At 40.1% G+C, this 20,215-nt stretch overlaps 1 protein-coding gene across 4 annotated transcripts in view; it reads left to right on the top strand.

Annotated features, from left to right (window-relative positions):
- The window catches only part of SLC39A8 (solute carrier family 39 member 8), a 38,208-nt gene extending 21,343 nt beyond the window's left edge, over positions 1-16,865 (top strand). For 3 of the 4 annotated variants that reach the window (XM_037896968.2, XM_037896969.2, XM_037896970.2), the window contains exons 4-9: positions 3,022-3,191; positions 5,032-5,154; positions 6,307-6,474; positions 7,892-8,096; positions 8,271-8,455; positions 15,162-16,865. In XM_037896968.2, coding sequence (XP_037752896.1) covers positions 3,022-3,191; positions 5,032-5,154; positions 6,307-6,474; positions 7,892-8,096; positions 8,271-8,455; positions 15,162-15,311 — 1,001 coding nt within the window. In that variant the 3' untranslated portion in view covers positions 15,312-16,865. Of the gene's footprint in view, positions 1-3,021; positions 3,192-5,031; positions 5,155-6,306; positions 6,475-7,891; positions 8,097-8,270; positions 8,456-11,616; positions 11,723-15,161 lie in introns of all 4 variants that reach the window. The other variant, XR_005225095.2, reaches the window with a different exon arrangement.
- Positions 16,866-20,215: the final 3,350 nt, after the last annotated feature.

Raw genomic sequence — 20,215 nt, 5'->3', positions numbered from 1 at the left:
TTCTTATTTGCAATGTCACCTGAAAGTGAGAACAGGTGTTCGCATGGCACTGTTGTAGCCGGCATTGCAAGGTATTTACGTGTCACATATGCTCAAAGTTCATATGCCCTTTCATGCTTTGACTTGTAGATTGGACTATCTTTTTTACAGTGCAAATATTTGTAATAAAAAAATAATATAAAGGGAGCACTGTACATTTTTTATTCTGTATTGTAATTGAAATCAGTATGTTTGAAAATGTAGAAAAACACCCAAAATATTTATAATAAATTTAAATCGGTTTTCGGTTATTGTTTAATGGTGCAATTTAAACTGCGATTAATTGCGATAAATTTATTTGATAGTTTGACAGCCCTACTCCGTATGTTTGTTGTCATGTAAGAGAAAAAAATCAGGCAACCTTGGGCACACGGCCTCTCAGAGTAATCTGCTGGCGGGCTGCGAGACATTTTGTTTACGTTGACCGTCCGCAGGCACAGCCCCCTAAAGCTCCCAGTGGCCGTGGTTCACTGTTCCCGGCCAATGGGAGCTGTGGGAAGCGGCGGCCAGTATGTCCCAGTGGATTACCCTGATGGGCTGCGTGCCGAAGGTTGCTGACCCCTGGCCTATGCTAAGTCATCTTTGCACCACTCCAGCAATGCAAAGAGGAGCTTAAAGCAATTTTTATACTGTACAGTTTTCTGGATTATCCTGCTGCTCTCATATGTTCCAACATAATGTTGACTGTGATTATTGTTTGTGGATGATTTTACGGTAGAATTAGCAGTTTATATGGAAAACTGATTGTGGTTGTACCACAGAATTTCTTTAAAGGTGAGGTAAGAGGCAAGTTGGTGTACAGGCAAAACTTTTTGATACTCCTGGACAATAAACCTCAATCTTGACAATTTCATATTGCTTATAACAAAATCTACAATGCAGATTCTGGAACATTCATGGCATTGCATTTTGTCACCTGAAATTATGCTCATGGTGCATGGGACCGAGCTTTTCCAAGCCTGATTCTACCCTTATCTCTCTTTAAAAGAAGAGGCTCTTCTCATTTGACTCATACACAATTTTTGCATTATTCAGGAGTCTAGTACTACTTTCTGAACTATTTGACGTTCTCTCTGTCTGTCACTAATGATCCATCTTCTTTTCCACCTGCTAGTGCCACTTTCTCACTGATACAGAACGTCTGAGATTTGTCTGGCTTTTCACCTATTCATTTTCATGTGAGTTGTTGCACTTCTGCTTAGAGAGCCCCATTAGCATTCAGCTACATAGCACTGAGGGTGTCAGAGAAGCAGAATCTCTGCCAGAAAAATCCCTTCCCACAAAATAGCTGATGGGAGGGAGCGGAGTCCACCTGAAAATATCTCACTTCTTTCTGAATGCACAGATGCCTCTCCACACAAACACTGCATGTTAGAGACCTCAGTGGGTTTCAGGACTGGCATCAGGCCAGAGACTCATACTGTAGAGACAGCCGCTAAATGAGGAACTATCTCCTGTTGCTCAGGGGTGTTAGCTCATGGCCATAAGAGTCCTGTGCTGTTGTAGAGGAAAAGAGACGGGCTGGCTCTCTGCATGAATTCCTCAAAGATTCACAGATTTCTTCCATTCTGTAAGTCAAATTGCCTTTCAGGAGGGAATAATGCATTGAAAGCTTCACACCATGAACCACATGGTGTTTTCCATGTAAATTTCCCTTGTGTGGGTGTATTCTTATGGCATGGGTTTATAGGGCCAGAGTGCTTCACACACAGACAAGATGTTAGTATTTGATTAAACCTATTTTAGGAGTAGTTTAAACCTTCTCTGTGCAAATATGCTGTTCACTAAAACTTGCTCCCATTATACAAGGACTTAGCACAAGATTATTTTTGTAAATTATAAATATTTAGTACTTTCAGGGCCAGATTCCCAAGATGGTGTAAATTAGCATAGCTCGTTAATTTAAACAAATAATACTGATTAACCCCAGCTGAGAATCTGCACCTTCCTTGATTTATTTCATTATTACAACATTGGATGTCCACAGAGAATGGCATCTAACACAGAGACATGGTTACTCACAAGAAATTAAAAAAAAAAAAAATTGTCTACCCCACTCTCCCTCATGGTCCTGTTCCATTCTCTGTCTGTGGTGGGTAGGAGAGAGAGATACAAATGTTCATACATTTGCTCCATTCTGAGATATTTAGATACTACTTCCAGGTAGGACTTGACAGGCAGAAGCCATTTTAGAGAAGCTTACTGTATCCCCCCCATAGAGGTACTTGGGAGAGTCAAGGGAAGAAGGGAGCTACAAGGGAGGGAAGGGAGCCACTACTGGGGATTTTACAAATCTTTCCTTCAAAGGGAAAGGATTAGGGGATAAAAAGAGTCAAGCGGTGCAGCCCTCCAACCCTAGAGATCTGTGAAGACGTGAACTACAAGTGTTCTGGCTGCTTCTCAGCTCTCCAATGGCAAATTATATTCAAATGTAGCCATAGTGGCTAACAAGATAGTCTTATTCTTATGTCATGACTATACTGGCCTCTGGTTTAGCTTTTAAAGCATTAGTCCCAGATTAAATATAGCAGGGCTAGATTCTCTATTTACTTCAGAGTAAGCTGATTTGTATCAGCTGACAATCTGACCCACCAAATCCTGGACTTCAGACCCCAGTGTGTTTTCAATCCTTGATGTGACTGGTTCCAGACCGGAACTAATCAGTTCCAGCGTTTTGGTTTTCTTGTTTTTGTGGGTTCAGGTCAGCTCCTTTAAAGTTACACTGTACTTTTTCAAAAAGAAAAGGAGTACTTGTGGCACCTTAGAGACTAACAAATTTATTTGAGCATAAGCTTTCGTGAGCTACAGCTCACTTCATCGGATGCATTTTTTTGATTTCTGTACTTGTAAGTTCTAACATCAACTGCAGGTCAAAAATGATTTGTGAACAGTTTTTTTTATACTCATGTCAATTCATCTGTTAAAAATACATTGTATATGATATTAAAACACTTGATATTTCTGCTGTGCTCTCATTCACAGTTTGGGGGTTTGGGTTCCTTTCCGTGAGTATCATTAACCTGGCATCACTCCTTGGATTTGTTTTAACTCCTCTCTTGAAGAAGCCATATTTCCCCAAGATTTTAACCTATTTTGTGGGCTTGGCCATTGGGACCCTCTTTTCCAATGCTATTTTCCAGCTAATTCCAGAGGTAAGGAAGGGTATTCATTCTCTGGCTGTGGCACTTACCCATTTCCAAAGTGTTGTCATTTTTGAAGTGCACTATAGCATGGGTCCTCAACATTTGGGTCACGACCCCTAGGGGAATTGTGAACACATTTCAGGGGGGCCTGACTACCATCTGTCTTCATGGCTAGATGGGTGGGGAACGCCCCTACTTTATTGTAACAAGGGCGTGTCCTGGAAGAGATTGAGGACCACTGTACTATACTCTGCTTCCATCACTGGAGAAAGGGGAAAATACATTAGACCAAAGTTATACTTTCTGTAATTCTGAAGTTAACAAAATTACAACAGCGATCAATTTGTTCCAGGTTCTGTGTTGTATTGTGGCTATATTGGTAGAAGGCTTAGGAATGTCTGTTGTAGTTCACGGTGTAGTAATATTGGTGCAAGAAGTAACAATAATGGAACCTTGTCTTACAAACTGTTGTTAATGCAATCAGTCCCACAGACAGTAATGGGTCTACTCAAGTTGGTAAGCGTTTGCAGGCTCAGACCCAATAGGTATCCCCCAGGAAAACAGGCAGCTTTTACTGTCGCTTATCAAAGTGCTTGCAGTTCTTATTTCAGTTCATTGAATAAATATTAGTGGAAAGTTAATCTGCATGAGGGGATTTTATACAATAGTTTAAAAAACGCAGGGTCAACCATTGGGTTTTTAAAATATGGGACCTAAATTTTCCAGTAGGTATTTTGCTGACAGTACAGATACTTTTGTGTTTGCCTGGTTTAGATATCCAAGTGCATATGCCAGCACAGTAAATTTTGTGCATCTAAATCGGGCACATGGAAAAGTTCATATGCAGTTAGGCCCAAAGTCCGAGTTTCACTCCTTATTTTCCTGGGCACTTGATTTGATTTTTGACAATAGTAATTTAGGCATTAAAGTCAGCATGGCAATTTTTACTTTATTGCATTTACTTCAGATATCTTTGGCAAGCTAAAGTGTTATAACTGAATTTGGTCCTCAGAATGCATGCTATTACTACTGGTGGCAATGAGAGTTGCACATGCATCTTTGAGGGTTAAATTAGGCCCTTATAGCCAGATTCTGCTTACTCTGTCCTTACACAGGTAAAATTCCTCTTCAAGTCTGTATCCTGACAAGTCCTCATGCAAGCAGACTTGTGCCCTTCCCTCTCGCCCATTAAAATAACAGAAGTTTCTTCCTAGCTCAGGTTTAGTGGGGATTTTAGTTGTCAGGGAAATACATGTTTCTTCCTCAAATACTACCATGGGTCAAGAGACTAAACTTAGATCAAATATTGGCAAACCACTATCAGAATTGCACATGTAGAGAAATATATTTAAATTACCTGTTGTGGAAAGAGGTTATGAAACAGCCACATCTATATATAATTTTCCACACATTCGGATTGTATTTGGGATTTTTGTTCTTGCAACATTTTAACCTATGACTATCATGTACCTAAATTACTGTTTGGAAGGGGAGGATTTATTTTCTATGCATGAAGCTTCCAAAACAAAACCAATAGTTGCCAGATATGTAATGGTTCTAGGACAGTAAATATTGCTTACTGGGAACAAAGCCTACTGAAGTAAATGGAGAGACTTTCGAGAGTGACTTCTACACTCGGTCTGTAAATTGTACTATTTCAATACATCAGCCCAACTATTGATGGCCTAACTTAAAAGATTTAGGTTTGAGTAATAACTTAGGACCCATTAAAGCTACTGGTGGTAGTAGACACGCAGTCCTTCAGAGGATCCAGTCCAACTAATGTATTTTTCCCCCCGAAAGTGTGTTAAGATTGACTAACCTGAATTGCTGTTACATTCTCTTCTAGGCATTTGGATTGGATCCTAAAACTGATAATTATGTTGAGAAAGCAGTAGCTGTGTTTGGTGGATTCTATATTCTCTTCTTTGTGGAAAGGATTCTTAAAATGATATTGAAGACCTATGGCCAGGTAACTAACTGGACTGGTGTATTTTGATATATTTCAGCAAGTTATATTACTAGCAGGCTTTTTTATATTACAAAACTGAGCCTTAGTTTGAAACAGCTGTTACATTTTTATTAGATATTTGGTAGTTTGATGATATACAAGATTTTACATTATTTTCCAAGGATCTCAGTCTTACAACACCCCTCTGAGATACTTGGTTAAACTGAGGCTCAGAGAGGCTCAGTAACTTAACCTATCTCACACAGAGAATTACAAGCAGAGCTGGGAATAGAACCGAGAAACCGAGTTCCCATCTCCTGCTCTAATCATTAGGCCACATTCTATGCACCCTGAAGGACCAAATCCTGTGAGCAAAGCCTGAATGAATGGGTTTTGCCTGTTGGAAATACATAAAGGGCATTCTACCCTGAGCCCTCCCTTGGCCATTCATGCAGATACTGTAGGGTGTAAGGAGGATAAGTGGATACAGCCAGACACTTCCACCCATGAAGGTTTTGGCCTATTGACTCTACACTGACTGTGCTTTAACCTCACTGCCAATATCCCCACATCCCCTCCATGTTCCAGTGCAGAAACCTTAACAGGAATTGTGGGTTCTGCACAGGCTCTCGGTTTCGTCCCCATATCACACTGTATCTGTTGTCTTGTGTGCTCATGTACAGTCTGCAGCATGTGTCTCAGAGCAGGGTGTCTCAAACTTGTTCAGAGTTTAAATCGCACCTCAACTGTCTGGTGTACCTCCTCTTCCCCCTTGGAGATTCCTCAGCCCCATCTCCCTGCTGTTGAAGATTACAATAGGGAGGTGGTCCATGTGCCAATTCATACTGATTACGTACATGGAACAGGAACGTTCAGTATTTGCTAATGTATTTTTGGTTGTCTTTAGTGCAACTTAACAGCTGGAATTGAGAAGGAAAAAGCACTGCCTTGTGAAGAGCAAGCTTTCCATTAATGATCAGCAAATGCTCTGTGGACCACCAGTGGTCCTCTGACCAGTTTGGGAAGTTCTGCCTAACAGTATAATCAGCACAAACATAGACATCTGTATGTCCATCCAAATGGACAAGCTGATTTTTCTTGCACAGTGTGTTTAGACACATTCCTATTTTGCAGTCTGTATTTTTGTTTTGTTTCTTTTCTCCCCCCATTTAGACTGGCCATACTCACTTTGAAACTCACAAACAGAATCTTCCTCAGGATAAGGGTAATCCACCCACACCATTGAAATCTAATAATGGGATGATGTGCTATGCAAATCCAGCCATAATAGAGCCTAATGGAAACCCGAGTTTTGACACAGTTAGTGTGGTCTCTGCTCAGGTATGAACATTGTTTTTTATTTAATGTATTGTTTCTCAGTTGGTTGTATAAGCTTATCTAGGAAGAAGAGATACGCTTTTATAAACTGCTCGCTCACAACTCACTTGAGCAATATGAAAAAAGCTATTTTGGCAAGGTTGCAGAGTCAGTGATGCTCTCTTTGTTAGCTGCCAAGTCAGTGCTAACATATAGCAATGTCAACCCAGGTAAGATATCAATCAGTATTTTATATTCTCATTTATTAAGATCAAATTGTAATTGTTCAGTAGCTTCTAACTTTCACATAGCAAAACCCCCCACACTTTTTTTTATAATTTATAATTATAGTATAACAACTTCCTACAACTATTTTTGTAGTTCTCTTGTAATCAGAGGAATATGGTATTACATTGATATATACAGAGTTTGCTAAAGAGAAAGGGCAGTGTTTCTGTAACTTCAATATATATTTAACTCTCCATTTCAAGCACTAGCACTAGTTAATGGATTTCCAAGAGCCTTTATGTACAAATGTTGTTGGGTTTTACAGTAATTGTGCTACTGCATTTGTAACTGTATGTGCAAACATCTAGGAAACCACATTTTCAAAGGAGACCATTTATTTTGTGCTTTATCTGCCTGAAGGTGTTCATTACTACATGGTGCCGGACTTCTGTTTCCATCTCTGGGATACAGTATTGAGTCCTAAATGTTCATACTCAGCAGCTCTACACTAAGCTGTGTTTTTTTTTTTTTTTTTTTTTTTAAAAACTTAGAACCATTCAGCAGCACAGTGAAAATTACTTACTGTCAATGATATTGAACATGCACTCCTTAGAAACTGATTTTAACCCCAGGACGTGACTTGCATGGCCCAAACTTAGAAGTGAAACAATCGATGATGCTCCTGGATGGCTATGTAGGGTTTTATAGAGGTGCTCATCAGCAGGGTATCTGAGTGCCCAAGTAAGAATGACAGGGACTGGTAATATGATAGCGCCCTTTCATTTCTAATTAAGTGGTTGGGGTGGAAAGTGAGTGATTGCTTTTTAGTACCCCATTTGAAGCCCAAGTTTGTATTCTGTACAGCTTTTCATGGATTGGTGTGTGAATTGTAAAATCCACTACCCCAGTGCTCACCCTTGGTGTTTGTCTCAGCAGATGAACCAAGGGCTAAATGGGCATTGAGATGCTATTTCACAGTCAGAGTGGTGATCGATCCTTCCCCAGTTGCATCAAAGTAGATTAACTCAGTGATGTAGGAAAGTGTGTGCAGCTGCTGCCTTTTCAGTGTCAGCTCTGGGGACAAAGAACTTTGGTCTCCATTACAGTTAGTACTTTTACCTTTTAGCAGCTCTACATTAAAAAAGGGAAAGAAATCCATTGGCTTCTTTGCAGCTGTTTAATGCATCACATAATTGCTATGTTCTTTCTGCAGGAAGAGAAAACCCAAACCCAAAGTAAATGTTTAAAGGGACCCACATTGTCAGAGATTGGAACAATTGCCTGGATGATCACGCTGAGCGATGCCTTGCACAACTTCATTGATGGTCTGGCTATTGGTGCTTCCTTCACCCTCTCTCTGCTTCAGGGACTTAGTACATCCATAGCAATCTTATGTGAGGAGTTTCCTCATGAACTGGGTAAGATATTTACATTAACTCACCTGTCAGTCATGTTAATGCTGACTGAAAATGTTCTTCAGTATTTATATGAAAGAGGGCTGGGTTATAATTGTCATACAAGTTACAAATCTCCTTTCAAACCTTCAGAAAATAATCACTTAATGTCCTCTTCCACCTTTTTTTTTTCCCTAGGGGATTTTGTCATTTTGATAAATGCAGGAATGAGCACCTACCAGGCTCTATTTTTCAACTTTATTTCATCATGTTCCTGCTACATTGGTCTGGTTTTTGGTATATTAGTGGGCAGCAACTTTGCTCCTAACATTATCTTTGCAATAGCTGGTGGTATGTTCCTGTACATTTCCCTGGCAGATATGGTGAGATACAATTTCATTTTATTTATTTAATGCATGCATAAGAATATAGGCATTGCCACAGGGGACCTGAATAATGGTTCATTCACTATAATTTGGTATTCTGCCCTCTGATCCTGATAGGGGATGTGACTGACTTCCTTTGGGTGCAACTGGGAACTTGGGTCTCACTAACCTGCCGCCCCCCCCCCCCCCAAGCTGTGAGGTCATGACAAGCTGCAGTTCTCTCCACATTTTACAACTTACACAGCCCCACACAAGCAGAGACATATCCAGCTGCAGTTACATGAATGCTTCTCCTAGCCACTCGTGAACTAACAATAGAGAGGCTTCAGCCAGTCCCACCCCAGGCTAGGAGCCCAGAGCTGTACTGTCTTGCCCTGGTCAAAAGTCTGACCAGTATGTTTATTTCCTAGTCCACCCCTCCTTCAATGTAGAGAGGACAATGCACCAGCCCCTGTTCCTGAGCAGATATCCCCTTGCACTTCAAACTCATTGTTTTAGGTAAAAAAAAAATATATAAAACAGATTAAATACAGAAAGATGGATTTCAAGTCATAGTGTACAGATCAAAGTTTGTTACCCAAGAAATAAAACAAAATTGCAGTCTAAGCTCTATACCCTAGACAGGATTTGAATCAAGCAGTGTCTCACCCTCATGATACAAACAGTTCACCAATCTTCCATACACAGGCTAGAAATCCCTTCAGCCTGGGACCATATCCCTGGTTCAGTCTTTGTTCCTAAGGTGTTTCCAGGTGTTCAGTTGTAAGGGGAGTGAGGCCAAGGGATGTCACTTCCTTCTTTTATAGCTTCCTTCATGGGGTGGGAACTTTTGTTCCAAGCAAAGTCCCCAGCCCAGTTTGTGGAAAAGTACAGGCCTAAGATGGAGTCCAGTATCACACGATCTAGTCACATGCCCTTGCATGCTTCAATGACTCATAGCAGCCATTACTCACATACTGGCTGAAGTGTCCACAGAAGAGCCCATAAGGTGAAGATAAGCTTCTTTTATGGCCTCTTGTGTTTCTTAATGGGTAGTTACCTTGGATGATTCGTCCACAATGTGCTGACTAGTCTGGATATAAACTGCCTTGTGGGTGTCACTCGAGGAGCAAACACATTTGAAATATTGGTACACCGTCAATATTCATAACTTCAGATACAATCCAAAAGGATATTATTGTATGTGCTGTCAATGTTTAACAGATCAAGACTTTGAGAATGATACCTTACAAGGCATGCTTTGCACAAAACATATCAATTGCGTCACCATGGTAAAAAGATGGGAGTGTCAGGATATTGCTTTGGGGCACAAAGCAAATATATCAAAGTGAAAACCTTCTTAGTGCACGTAGCCAACTGTGCAACACTATATGAATGGAGAAAAATTCTCTTACTCCAGCAGGAATCGCTATTGAGAAAAAATTCTTTTGTAAATTGAGTCACAAGTCCACCCAAATTTATACATATTCAGACAGAATTATTGTCACTTATAATTTGATCATATTTATGCCAGACAAAAAACAGATAAGGTGGAATAGGTAGAGGCCTAAGTTACTGAGTTCCAGGGTACCAGGAGACTCTTCTGCATTTCATGACGGTTGTCTCAAGTCTCCGGTCTGATATTTCTGAGACTTGAGTCCTGTTCCCCTGTACCTTTTCACATTACAGATGCATTAGCTTTCCTTCACTCAACATTAAGCTTATAAAACATTGTCTTATGTAACTTTTACAATATGCACATGCAAGCTTCAATTTACATACCTTTTGCTGTCTATACTATTTTCAGGTCTTCGTTATCTGACTCATGATTTTTCCAATATAGGGACTTAGCATTATATTGTGAGTATCAGATAAGAGGAAGTTAATTAGTCTAAGTCGTCCAACACATAACACCACCTTTGTCCTGTAAGCATTACTGAAAGAAGTCTAGGTAAGAGAAAGATTGGCAAGACAAAAGCTAGGTCAAAGCCTTAACATAGGTACTATCCAAACTCAATCACTCTACATAATCAAACTAGTAACATTAAACTAACACAACCCTTTTTTTTTTTTTTTTTTTTTTTTTTAAAACTATTCAACAATTCTTCTTTATATTTCAGTATAAGTTTGTATGTATATAATGAAAAATGTAGGATGCTATTTATGAACTGTTAGTTGAGTAGGAAAGTTATGAGGAACAATAATCTTTGATGTCAGCATTAACTTGTCTTTTCCAAACATAGGTTTCCAACTTTTTGCTCCAACTCTAGCATCATGCTTTAAGTTATTAAAAAGCCTTGTCAGTAATCTCACCTGTTGCATTTTGAGGTGCTTTTTATTCAGTTTAGGGCTTTGGGAGTCAAGTGTTCCTCACCCCACTTATTTGTAACTATTACAGCTAAAAAATAAGAATGGCACAAAAGCAAACATCAGCCATGAGTGAAGACCCACCCTTTCATACTTGCTGATTCAGTACAAATGTACTAACCTTTGTCTTCATAATAGGCTCCGTGGCCTACATATTTCATAAATAAGGTGTGAAGGCTGGGGACACATAAGTTTTAGACTGGGGCTTGTGTTTGACAGCTGCAATTTGGACTCAACAGCATCAAAGTCATGTGAGCTTTTCTCATGATGAGATTTTTAAAATCACAAAATTCAGAAATCTTGTTAACTATCATTCATAAACATTACTGTCTTAGGCTCAAATCTTGCAAGACCAGCTATTCTCCTGAAATGGAACTGAGTTTTAAACCACATCTGTTCGTGTAGGTTCACAGCCCAGAGTTCAAACCTGAAGCTCCTCTAAATTCCCAGAATTTGAAGGGCCTCAGGGCAAGGTGACAATTTTGGCCCACCTCGAGCTACAGCCCAACAAGATATGATTGCACAGGTACCACTTGAGGCCATTTTAGAGTCAACCAGCACACCAAGAGTCTTTCAAACTCACCATGCCTTAGTAACCTCTACAAGAACAATTTCACAACTGAAATGGTTTAATTTCACTCCAAATGCTCTTTGATATGAGATCATAAATGCAAGTACTCATGTAACATGAATATCATGCAAAAATTATGAATTGTCTTTACTTTTAGAGTAGCTCAACTTAAAACAATTGTTGTTAAACCCATTATATAGAGAACACCCTGTCTCCATATCCATTGCTCTTCTGTTTTTAGGTTGTCCATTACAATTGTATCTGAAAAAAAATTATGCGAGTGCTCTATACAGAGGTCTGATTTTCCACTTCTCTCCTGATTTTCACACTCCTCTGTCTAGAAGCAGGTAGGATTAATTAGAACTTCATTTCTCTTCTTGTTCTTCTCTCCCCTGTTCAGAGAGCAGGCAGAGCAGAGCTTGTTAATGACTTGCATGTGTGGGTGAGAGAGCGAGAGAGAGTGCATGTGTGTGTGGGGTGGGAGGGAGGACTTGCACAGCGATGGGCTTACTTCTGAGAAGACTGTCTTCTGCTCCCACTAGTCTTAACCTGTTTGAGGGGATTGCACTTGCCTTGGGAGTTCATGAAGGGAGAGGCAGTTTGAGCTGGCTTAATATCACCCCACTGAGAGCTTTTCAGAAAAACAAACACAACCAACCAAGACTAGAACTTTAAACTTGATTCAACAGTTGACGGTAGCCAGTGCCATGATTTGAGGATGGGGATGAGAAGCAGCAGCTGCTGGGCTGTCTTTGTCAGCAAGTGAACTGCATTCTGCACCATTGAAGTTGAGTGGTTTTGGATTTATTTCCAACTACACAGGTTACAATACGTGACCCTGGCTGTCACAAATGAATGGATCATTGTGTTGAGAGGTTTGTGTCTGACAGGATAGAAGGTCATCTGGACAAACAGGATGGGGTGTTGTCTCCTGGCATGTTGCAGGTTGAAATAAGCTTCTCAGTTATTTTGGTGTCTCGTATCAATTTCACGAGGAGTTCTAGGTTGCATACTTTTGTCCATGGTTGGGTAGGTACCCTGTATTGATGGTATTGTCTAGTTCTGAGAAGTGTCTCTCTGTACCCCATTAGCATTAGTCCTGGGTTTTTCCCCCCTGGGTTCAGCTTCAGCCAGCTCTGATCTGGTGTTGTTCAGGTGCAGGATAGCTGGAGGTAGCATAGTTTACAGGGGAGGTGAAAGAGATAAATAGCCCAGTGTCATCCACATACTCCTGGCATTTAAAGCAATAGCATCTGATAAGCTTCCCCTAGGGGTTTAACCTAGACATTCCATAGGTTGAAAGGAATGTGGTGGAACTTTAGAGACTAGGCCCTTGGTTGCAGAAGTGCCGTTAACCATTGCTGTCCTCTGGGTGTGGTCTGTTAGGAAGGATGAAAACATCTGGGGGTACTGTCACTAACTCCTGCTAGCTCTCTAAGTCAGTCCTGCAGTATCTCATAATGTAGGTTTCAATTGCTGCAGAGAGAGGGGGAAAAAATGTTTGACTGGCAGTGGCCAGGAGACAGTCATCAGGACAGCCAGTATCATTTCCATGTCATACCCTCAAGCTGAAGCCTGATTGGGAAATTGGCTCTTGTTAGGCAATATGAGGCTGCCTTTAATCATTTTATAAATAATCCATCCCAAGGAAAGGGAAGTTAGAGATTATTTGCCTGTAGTTTACCAGGTCAGTGCAGTTAGGAGTGGTTCTAGAACAGGGGTGGCCAACCTGAGCCTGAGAAGGAGCCAGAATTTACCAATGTACATTGCCCAAGAGCCGCAGTAATACGTCAGCAGCCCCACATCAGCTTCTCCTCCCACCCACCAGCAGCCCCACTGATCAGCGCCTCCCCCTCCCTCCCCGCACCTCCCGATCAGCTCTTTCGTGGCGTGCAGGAGGCTCTGTGGGGAAGGAGCGAGGGTACTGCAGTCTCAGAGGAGGGGGTGGGGAGGGCTGGAGTGGGGGCAGAGCTGGGGTTGAGCAGTGAGCACCCCACAGCACATTGGAAAGTTGGCGTCTGTAGCTCCAGCCTGGGAGCTGCATATTAACTTCTGAAGATTTGCATGTGGCTCCGGAGCCACAGGTTAGCCACCCCTGTTCTAGAACTACAACATTTTTCAAGGCAGGTAGTAGGCTACTTTTCAAAGAAAGAGTTAATAGCCTGTGTTGTTAGAGAGCCTAAATGTTCACTTCTGTGAAGTATGGTTAAGAATAATAGGGAGTGGCTCATAGGGAAGGAACTATGTCCAGGATCTCCTGCTGTTTGAATGGTCCTTAAGAGAGGCATGGCATTATCTATTCCATGCTTGTTTGTTTGCTTCCACACACAAGTGCAACTTGGTCAGAGAAGGCGGATCATTCTTCAGCAGTTTGTGGAGGAGGTTGGGGGCTCTGGAATGCACTACAGGTTTAATTAAACAATGTACACTCTAGCTCAGCTGGACCATAGACTTTGTATTAACTATGGCTGATGAGAAAGTGGCTGTGTCTGTAGAACACTGGAGCAAGTCTGAAGGAATTTCTTGTCCCAGAGACTTTCATTTTTAGCTCATGTTTTTAGCTAGTGGCTGCTTGGTCTCATTCCTTCAACAGTTCCTGTATTTGTTTGCCCGAGAACCTGGGAGATCAGTGGAGGCAGTGTGCATATGTAGGAAGGGAGGTACTGATTAGAAGCCAGTGTCACAAGCAGTGGATATTTTTGTGATTATAGCATCTTATTTGGTCATCAGTGCCTTGACACTCTGGCTGTGTAAGAGCGCAGTGGAAACTTACTAAGAAAGCTTGTCCTTGTTATGTAAGAAGAAGTGTTCTGATAACCACTAGCAACAGATGGTGGTCCATCCATAGTAGCAATATAATTTTTGTGTTGGCTTTATACATATCCAGATTGAATATACGGTTCCATGTGTGGCCACAGGTGGGTAGAACCTGAGAGCAGCCTATAGCTGATAACATGCATGTGAGGAGTTCTAGGTGAAAGGGAGTGTTGACATGGGTGTTAAGGTCTCCTGTCACCTTTAATGACAGAGTCGTCATTGAATGCTAGGAAACTCAACTAATTCTATAGTATGTTGCTTCAGTCTTCTGGTCCAGTTCGTTAATTATCATACTTTCTTATTGCTACATGAAACTGATTAAAAATACATCAATCTTCCTTTATTACAGCCTGTCCCTTTAGTGCATTGGTACCTTAGGTGAAAGGATAAATCTCACCACAGAGTCATTGTTCTTTCTGTCCTGATTCCCACCAGCTCATCAACACCCCTAAGAGCTCACTTAGGTGTTCCAGTTCTGAAAGGATGTATGCATTTTCAGTTCCACTGTGGTAGTTTGTAGATGTGCCCCCAGAATCCTTATTTTGCATTCCCTAAAAGACCCTAGAGAGGTTCCTGACTGCAGCAGTGTTTGAAATGACAGACCATAACATCCTTTTTATTATGATTGTGTAACTTGGCAAGATAGCAGCAGCTGCTTGTATTAACAAGATAGCAGCAGCTGGCCTAGTAGATGGACCCCCATAGATTCCTGATGTCATATGAAGGAAGTGGTTCAGATCTGGATGACATCTCTAGATTACAGCACAGGAGAGACCACCATTTCAGTTTTCCCATCATTGGTGAAATGGGCCCTTTGACCTGTCCCTACCACTAACTCTCCTTTCTATTAGGGTTAAGATCCAAACACAGCTATAAAGTACATAATAAAAATCACTATCAAGATGCTAAATTACATATTCTACCACAAGATGGCAACTGTTACCTAAAAAATAAACCCTTCTCTTCTAGTTCCCAGAGATGAGTGACATGCTGAGAGAGAAAGTGACTGGAAGGAGAACAGATTTAACCTTCTTCCTTATTCAGAATGCTGGTTTACTAACAGGATTTGCTGCTATATTGCTGATTACCATATATGCAGGAGACATTGAGTTGGAATAATGAGATTCTGAAGATGGGACTGATAATGAAGGATATTAGTAAATTAGAAATGGAAAAACTCTTGAAATCCATAAAGGGACTTTAAATTCATCTACCTGATTTAAAACAATGACCCTGTTTTCTTCTGCAAATCATAGAAAGTTAGCTGCTTCTTTTAGGACTCCCAAATCAGTCCTATAAAATGGGCCATCAACTTCTGAGTATTACAAGCAATGGATTCAACACTTGTGAAGGTGCCAGACATACCTGCACAATGGTAAAAAGAGGATATTATATTCAATGGAATTAAGCAGGAGGCAGCTATATGTATTCCATATGACTTTAAAAAAAAAGTCGCCAGGATGGAAATTAGTACAAAAGAAAATGGTAAGGTTCATACTCTTAATTTAACTGTGATGAAAACTAACCAGCTTGGAAACCGCCTGCTTTCATGATTTGTGTTGCAGGGTTTCCCTATAAGCATATAAAACCCCCCAAATGATTTCATAATAGATATAATTGCTTCTAAGATTCTAATTAACACTGGAAGGAAAGAGAGCAGTTAATGCTTTTGATCTTTTCTCTTTAAGTGCACTAAGAGATTGTGGATTTATTTTGAGAACAATTTTTTAAAAGTAAAAACTTGGTATTAAATTTGACAAATTATGAATTCTGTAATGTTTTAAAAGGATTGTGTATTTTAAGTTCTATAAATACTTTGCATTGAAATGTTTTATATTCAGATATATATCAAGTTCCACAGATATCACTCTGGAGAAAAAAAATCAATGTTTGGTTTAGTTTTTGTAAGATCTCATTGACAAATGGCACTAAGAAAAAAATAATTAATGTCAGCAATCAAAGGGTTTCTGTAATGAGTAGTTTCCTTGTACAAAAGTTCAGCGTAGCAAGGAAAATATACATTTTTGAAGGACCAATCCTGCATTCCTTGGACTCTCAAAACATTAATTTTTATTGTATCAGTTTTCCAAAATCATGCTGGCAAGAACTCATTTTTAAAAAAAACAAACAAACAACACAACTGGCCTGGTATTGTGGGTTGGAGTGAGAGGAAGGAAATACATCTAGTTTTTCTTTTCAATTACCACTAATCTTTGGAAGGAGAAGAATACAGTTTTATAGTAATTATTTACGTTTTTCCCCTTGTTCAATGACAGCTTTACCATTTCAAAGTAAATACGGTCTCCCACCTCACTTCCTACCTATAGAGATTGGAATTTTCCCCATTTGTTAAAATCTATCTTTGAGGCAATAAAATTGATTTGAATATTTTAATTGTATCTTGGTTTATAATTACATTATATAAATGTTACATTTCAAGGTTGCTAAAGGATGGAACAAGTTTAAGGCAAACTGTATGGGAATGCTAAATGTTATTGGTTAGGCTTGATTATTTTAAAAATATGTATACAATATAAATATTTCATACAGTTTGCTATATAGAAACTGTATTTATCAGCCATCCAAATTTCAGGTCTCTGAAAGGAAAGGTATCCTGACCTCACTCAATATTCTCTCTCTCTCTTTTATAAAAAAATCATTCTGTTTATTGGCTCCTTTGGTTTTATTTCCTTCTACTGTGTGTGATGATGAGAAGAAGACAGAGCAAGCCTTCAGTGATTAGTCCCTGGAACAGCTACGGTTTTTATGCAGGTGATCACTCCCCATTGATCAAATTATATGCTCATGTAGCTCTTTTCATCCATAGAGCTGATGACACTTTGCAAAGGAGATTAAATATCGTCTCTGTGTTACCAGTGAGGTAACGGAAGGGCAGACTTCAGATGACTTGCGCACGGTGTCACAGCAGGTCAGGGACAGAGCCAGGAAGAGATCCCAGGTCTGACTTACAGCCTAGATTCATAGATTCCAAGGCCAGAAGGGACCACTGATCATTTAGTCTGACCTCCTGTATAACACAAGCTATAGAATGTCTGTAAAATATATTCTTGGTATATACCTTTTAGAAAAAACCTGATCTTGATCTAGAGAGAATTCACCACAACCCTTAATTGTTCCAATGGTTAATTACTCATGGTTAAAAATTTACACCTTATTTCCACTCTGAATTTGTTTGACTTCTGCTTCCAGTCATTGGATCATGTTATACCTTTCTCTCCTAGATTGAAGATGCCATTATTAAATATTTGTTCCCCATGTAGATACACAGACTGTAATCAAAGCACCCTTAACATTCTCTTTCTTATGCTAAATGGGCCCATCACTGTAAGGCATGTTTTCTAATCCTATAATCATTCTCGGTTATCAACATCCTTCTTGAACTGTTGACACCAGAACTGGACACAGTATTCCAGCAGTGGTTGCACCAGTGTCAAACAAGAGGTAAATAATCTTTATTTAGACTCTAGATTCCCCTGTTTATGCATGCAAGGATTACATTAGGCCTTATGTCTGCAACACTGCACTGGGAGCTCATGTTCAGCTGGTTATCCATCAAGACCCCCAAATCTTTTTGAGTCACTGCTTTCTAGGCTAGGGTCCCCCTTCCTCTAAGTATTGAGTTGTGTGTGATAGCAGGGCTAGTCATTTGATACTTCATTTTTCTATCCCCGTACCCTTAAAAAAAAAAGGGGGGGGGGTATGTATTTGGATTCTAGGAGTGTCTGAAATATGCTAGACTTTTGTCCATACACAAAGGAAGATATAGTCCCTGCCCCATACAAGTCCTTCACTTCCATGTGGAATATCAGGTACAGCTTAGCAAACAAAAGCTGACAATTTAAGACTGTGGGTGGACACTTCCCATTAACCCTCACGTTGGAAACATGGGAATAAATCAAGGGAAGAGACTTGTACATTCCTTTCCACTTTCACATACTGCCTACAACACTGTCCATTACAGACTCCAATGCTCCTTAAAGCTTTCACTTGGTCCAACAGATACCCGAAAACAATAATGTATCTCAACTTCAAACCTGACCAGTAATGCAAAGCCTTAACAGTGCCCTTGTACGCTTTTATATCACATGTCAACAGATCAGTACATCTGTCACACAATCCATGCATCTAAGATGTTATGCCTTGACAGTGGCCTTAGCCATGTTTCTCTCTTGTGATGTGTTTGCACTACCCCAGATATGGATCCAGCTTGGTGCCATGTTCACAGTTATGGCTAAAAAGCTATAAGAGGCTCCGCAGACAAACACTACCAATTGGCATGTGAGAAGCAACAATATGGACAAGACAGGTCCCAGATTTCTTCCAATAGGAGTACAAAGAAAAAGTGTGACAATCCAGTGAAAACAGACTGAGATTTTTGAACTTATTTTTTCTGTACCAATTCATTTAATGCATCTGTTAAACTGAACTTTTGACTCCACCTTAACTGTGGAATCATGACCAGTGCTACCACAAATTGGGCAATGAATGGTTACCTGTCTACTCAGTGTTCTCTCACTCAGGTAAGTGGAGGATTAAGCATGTGTATGTTAATAGCTCATTCTTACATACCACTTATACTAATACAAACGTACATTTCAGACAGCAAAGCTTTCCTATTGAAACTGCTGGTTTCATCATCTTTAGATATACAAATAGGTTTACATCTTCAAAGGTCTCCCACGCTATTAAAAAGTTTCTAGGTTTGCCTGATCGTGAATTTTGAGTTGTGTGAATTCTCATAAATCTAGGCCTTAGCAGGGAGAAAAGTTTTAGAAAAGGGACAAGTTTCTCACCTGTGAAATCCCAATGAAGTGCAAATTCAGTGAAGTCAACAGGGTTGCACTAGCGTATTTTGGCCCCAGATATGCTACTGTAACTTAATTTGGGATTGTATGATTGTGTACGTGTTTGCTAGAGCTGGGTCATTAACTTGGGATTTAAAACATCCAACAGATCTTTTGAATTCAAATTGTCCCTTACAAGGGTCAAACAGCTTTTTAAACAATCCCAAGAACTGCCTTGGAATCTAGTTTGTCTGCAAAGCAGACAGTAAACCATTTATAACATGAATGAGAGAGGCAAAGGAACCCCCTGTACAGCTGAGTGGGAATCTGGTCTAGGAGGATTACTAAATGTGGCAGATCAACCTCAGATGTTTGGGCTGAACAACCAGCCACCACTTACACCAAAACAGTCGTGTTGTGACAGGACAACATGCTAATTGGTCACTTACTAAGGATTCTACTCAGAATTCCTTAACTTAGGCCTGCTCCCATTGACGTCAATGGGATCTTGCCTGAGTGAGGACTGAATAAAGATGAAAAGATCTGGCCCTAGATAAGCATGTTATTTAAAGGAGCAAGTTTGAGAAGAGAGACTGTAACTTCAATTGTCAAACTGCTACCAATCTACACAGTATGAGAGGACCAAATCTAGCTCTTTGTTACATTAATACTCCCTGTGCAGCGTCCCCCCCGGCCATTGGTTCCAATGGGAGTTGTGTACATTTATACCTAATGGGAGATTGTGGCTCCTTTATAATAGCCACAAGATTCACAGAATAGCATAGCTGCCTTATCAACTCCTGCAGTACCTGATGCTCATTCTTTCCGTAGAGTTTAGAGGAAACTCCCTCCGCTATCTCACAATTCAGTATATATTGGTGTGACAAGTTAAATGAGCATGGCTAAAATCAAAAGCAGACAGAAGGCCTCATGGCTGCTAGAGATAGATACAACAAATGAAGCATCTGCCCATAGTATGGGTACATAATGTGTTTGGGATTTCATTCCCAATACATTTACCTTCTTATACCTATACAGTATGTTTACACTTCTTATTGCAATCCATATAAAGAATATGGCATAATTACATGTTGACTCAATTGTGTAAATTTAACTGAGCAATAAGGTCTGTGAGTAATATCTTTTATTGGACCAACTTCTGTTGGTAAGAGACAAGCTTTTGAGCTTACACAGAGCTCTTCTTCAGGTCTGGGAAAC

The sequence above is a fragment of the Chelonia mydas genome, chromosome 4 (genome assembly GCF_015237465.2).
Source record: "Chelonia mydas isolate rCheMyd1 chromosome 4, rCheMyd1.pri.v2, whole genome shotgun sequence".
Lineage (NCBI taxonomy): Eukaryota > Metazoa > Chordata > Testudines > Cheloniidae > Chelonia > Chelonia mydas.
Note: the sequence above shows the minus strand (reverse complement) of the source record. Positions and strands in the feature narration are given on the sequence as shown.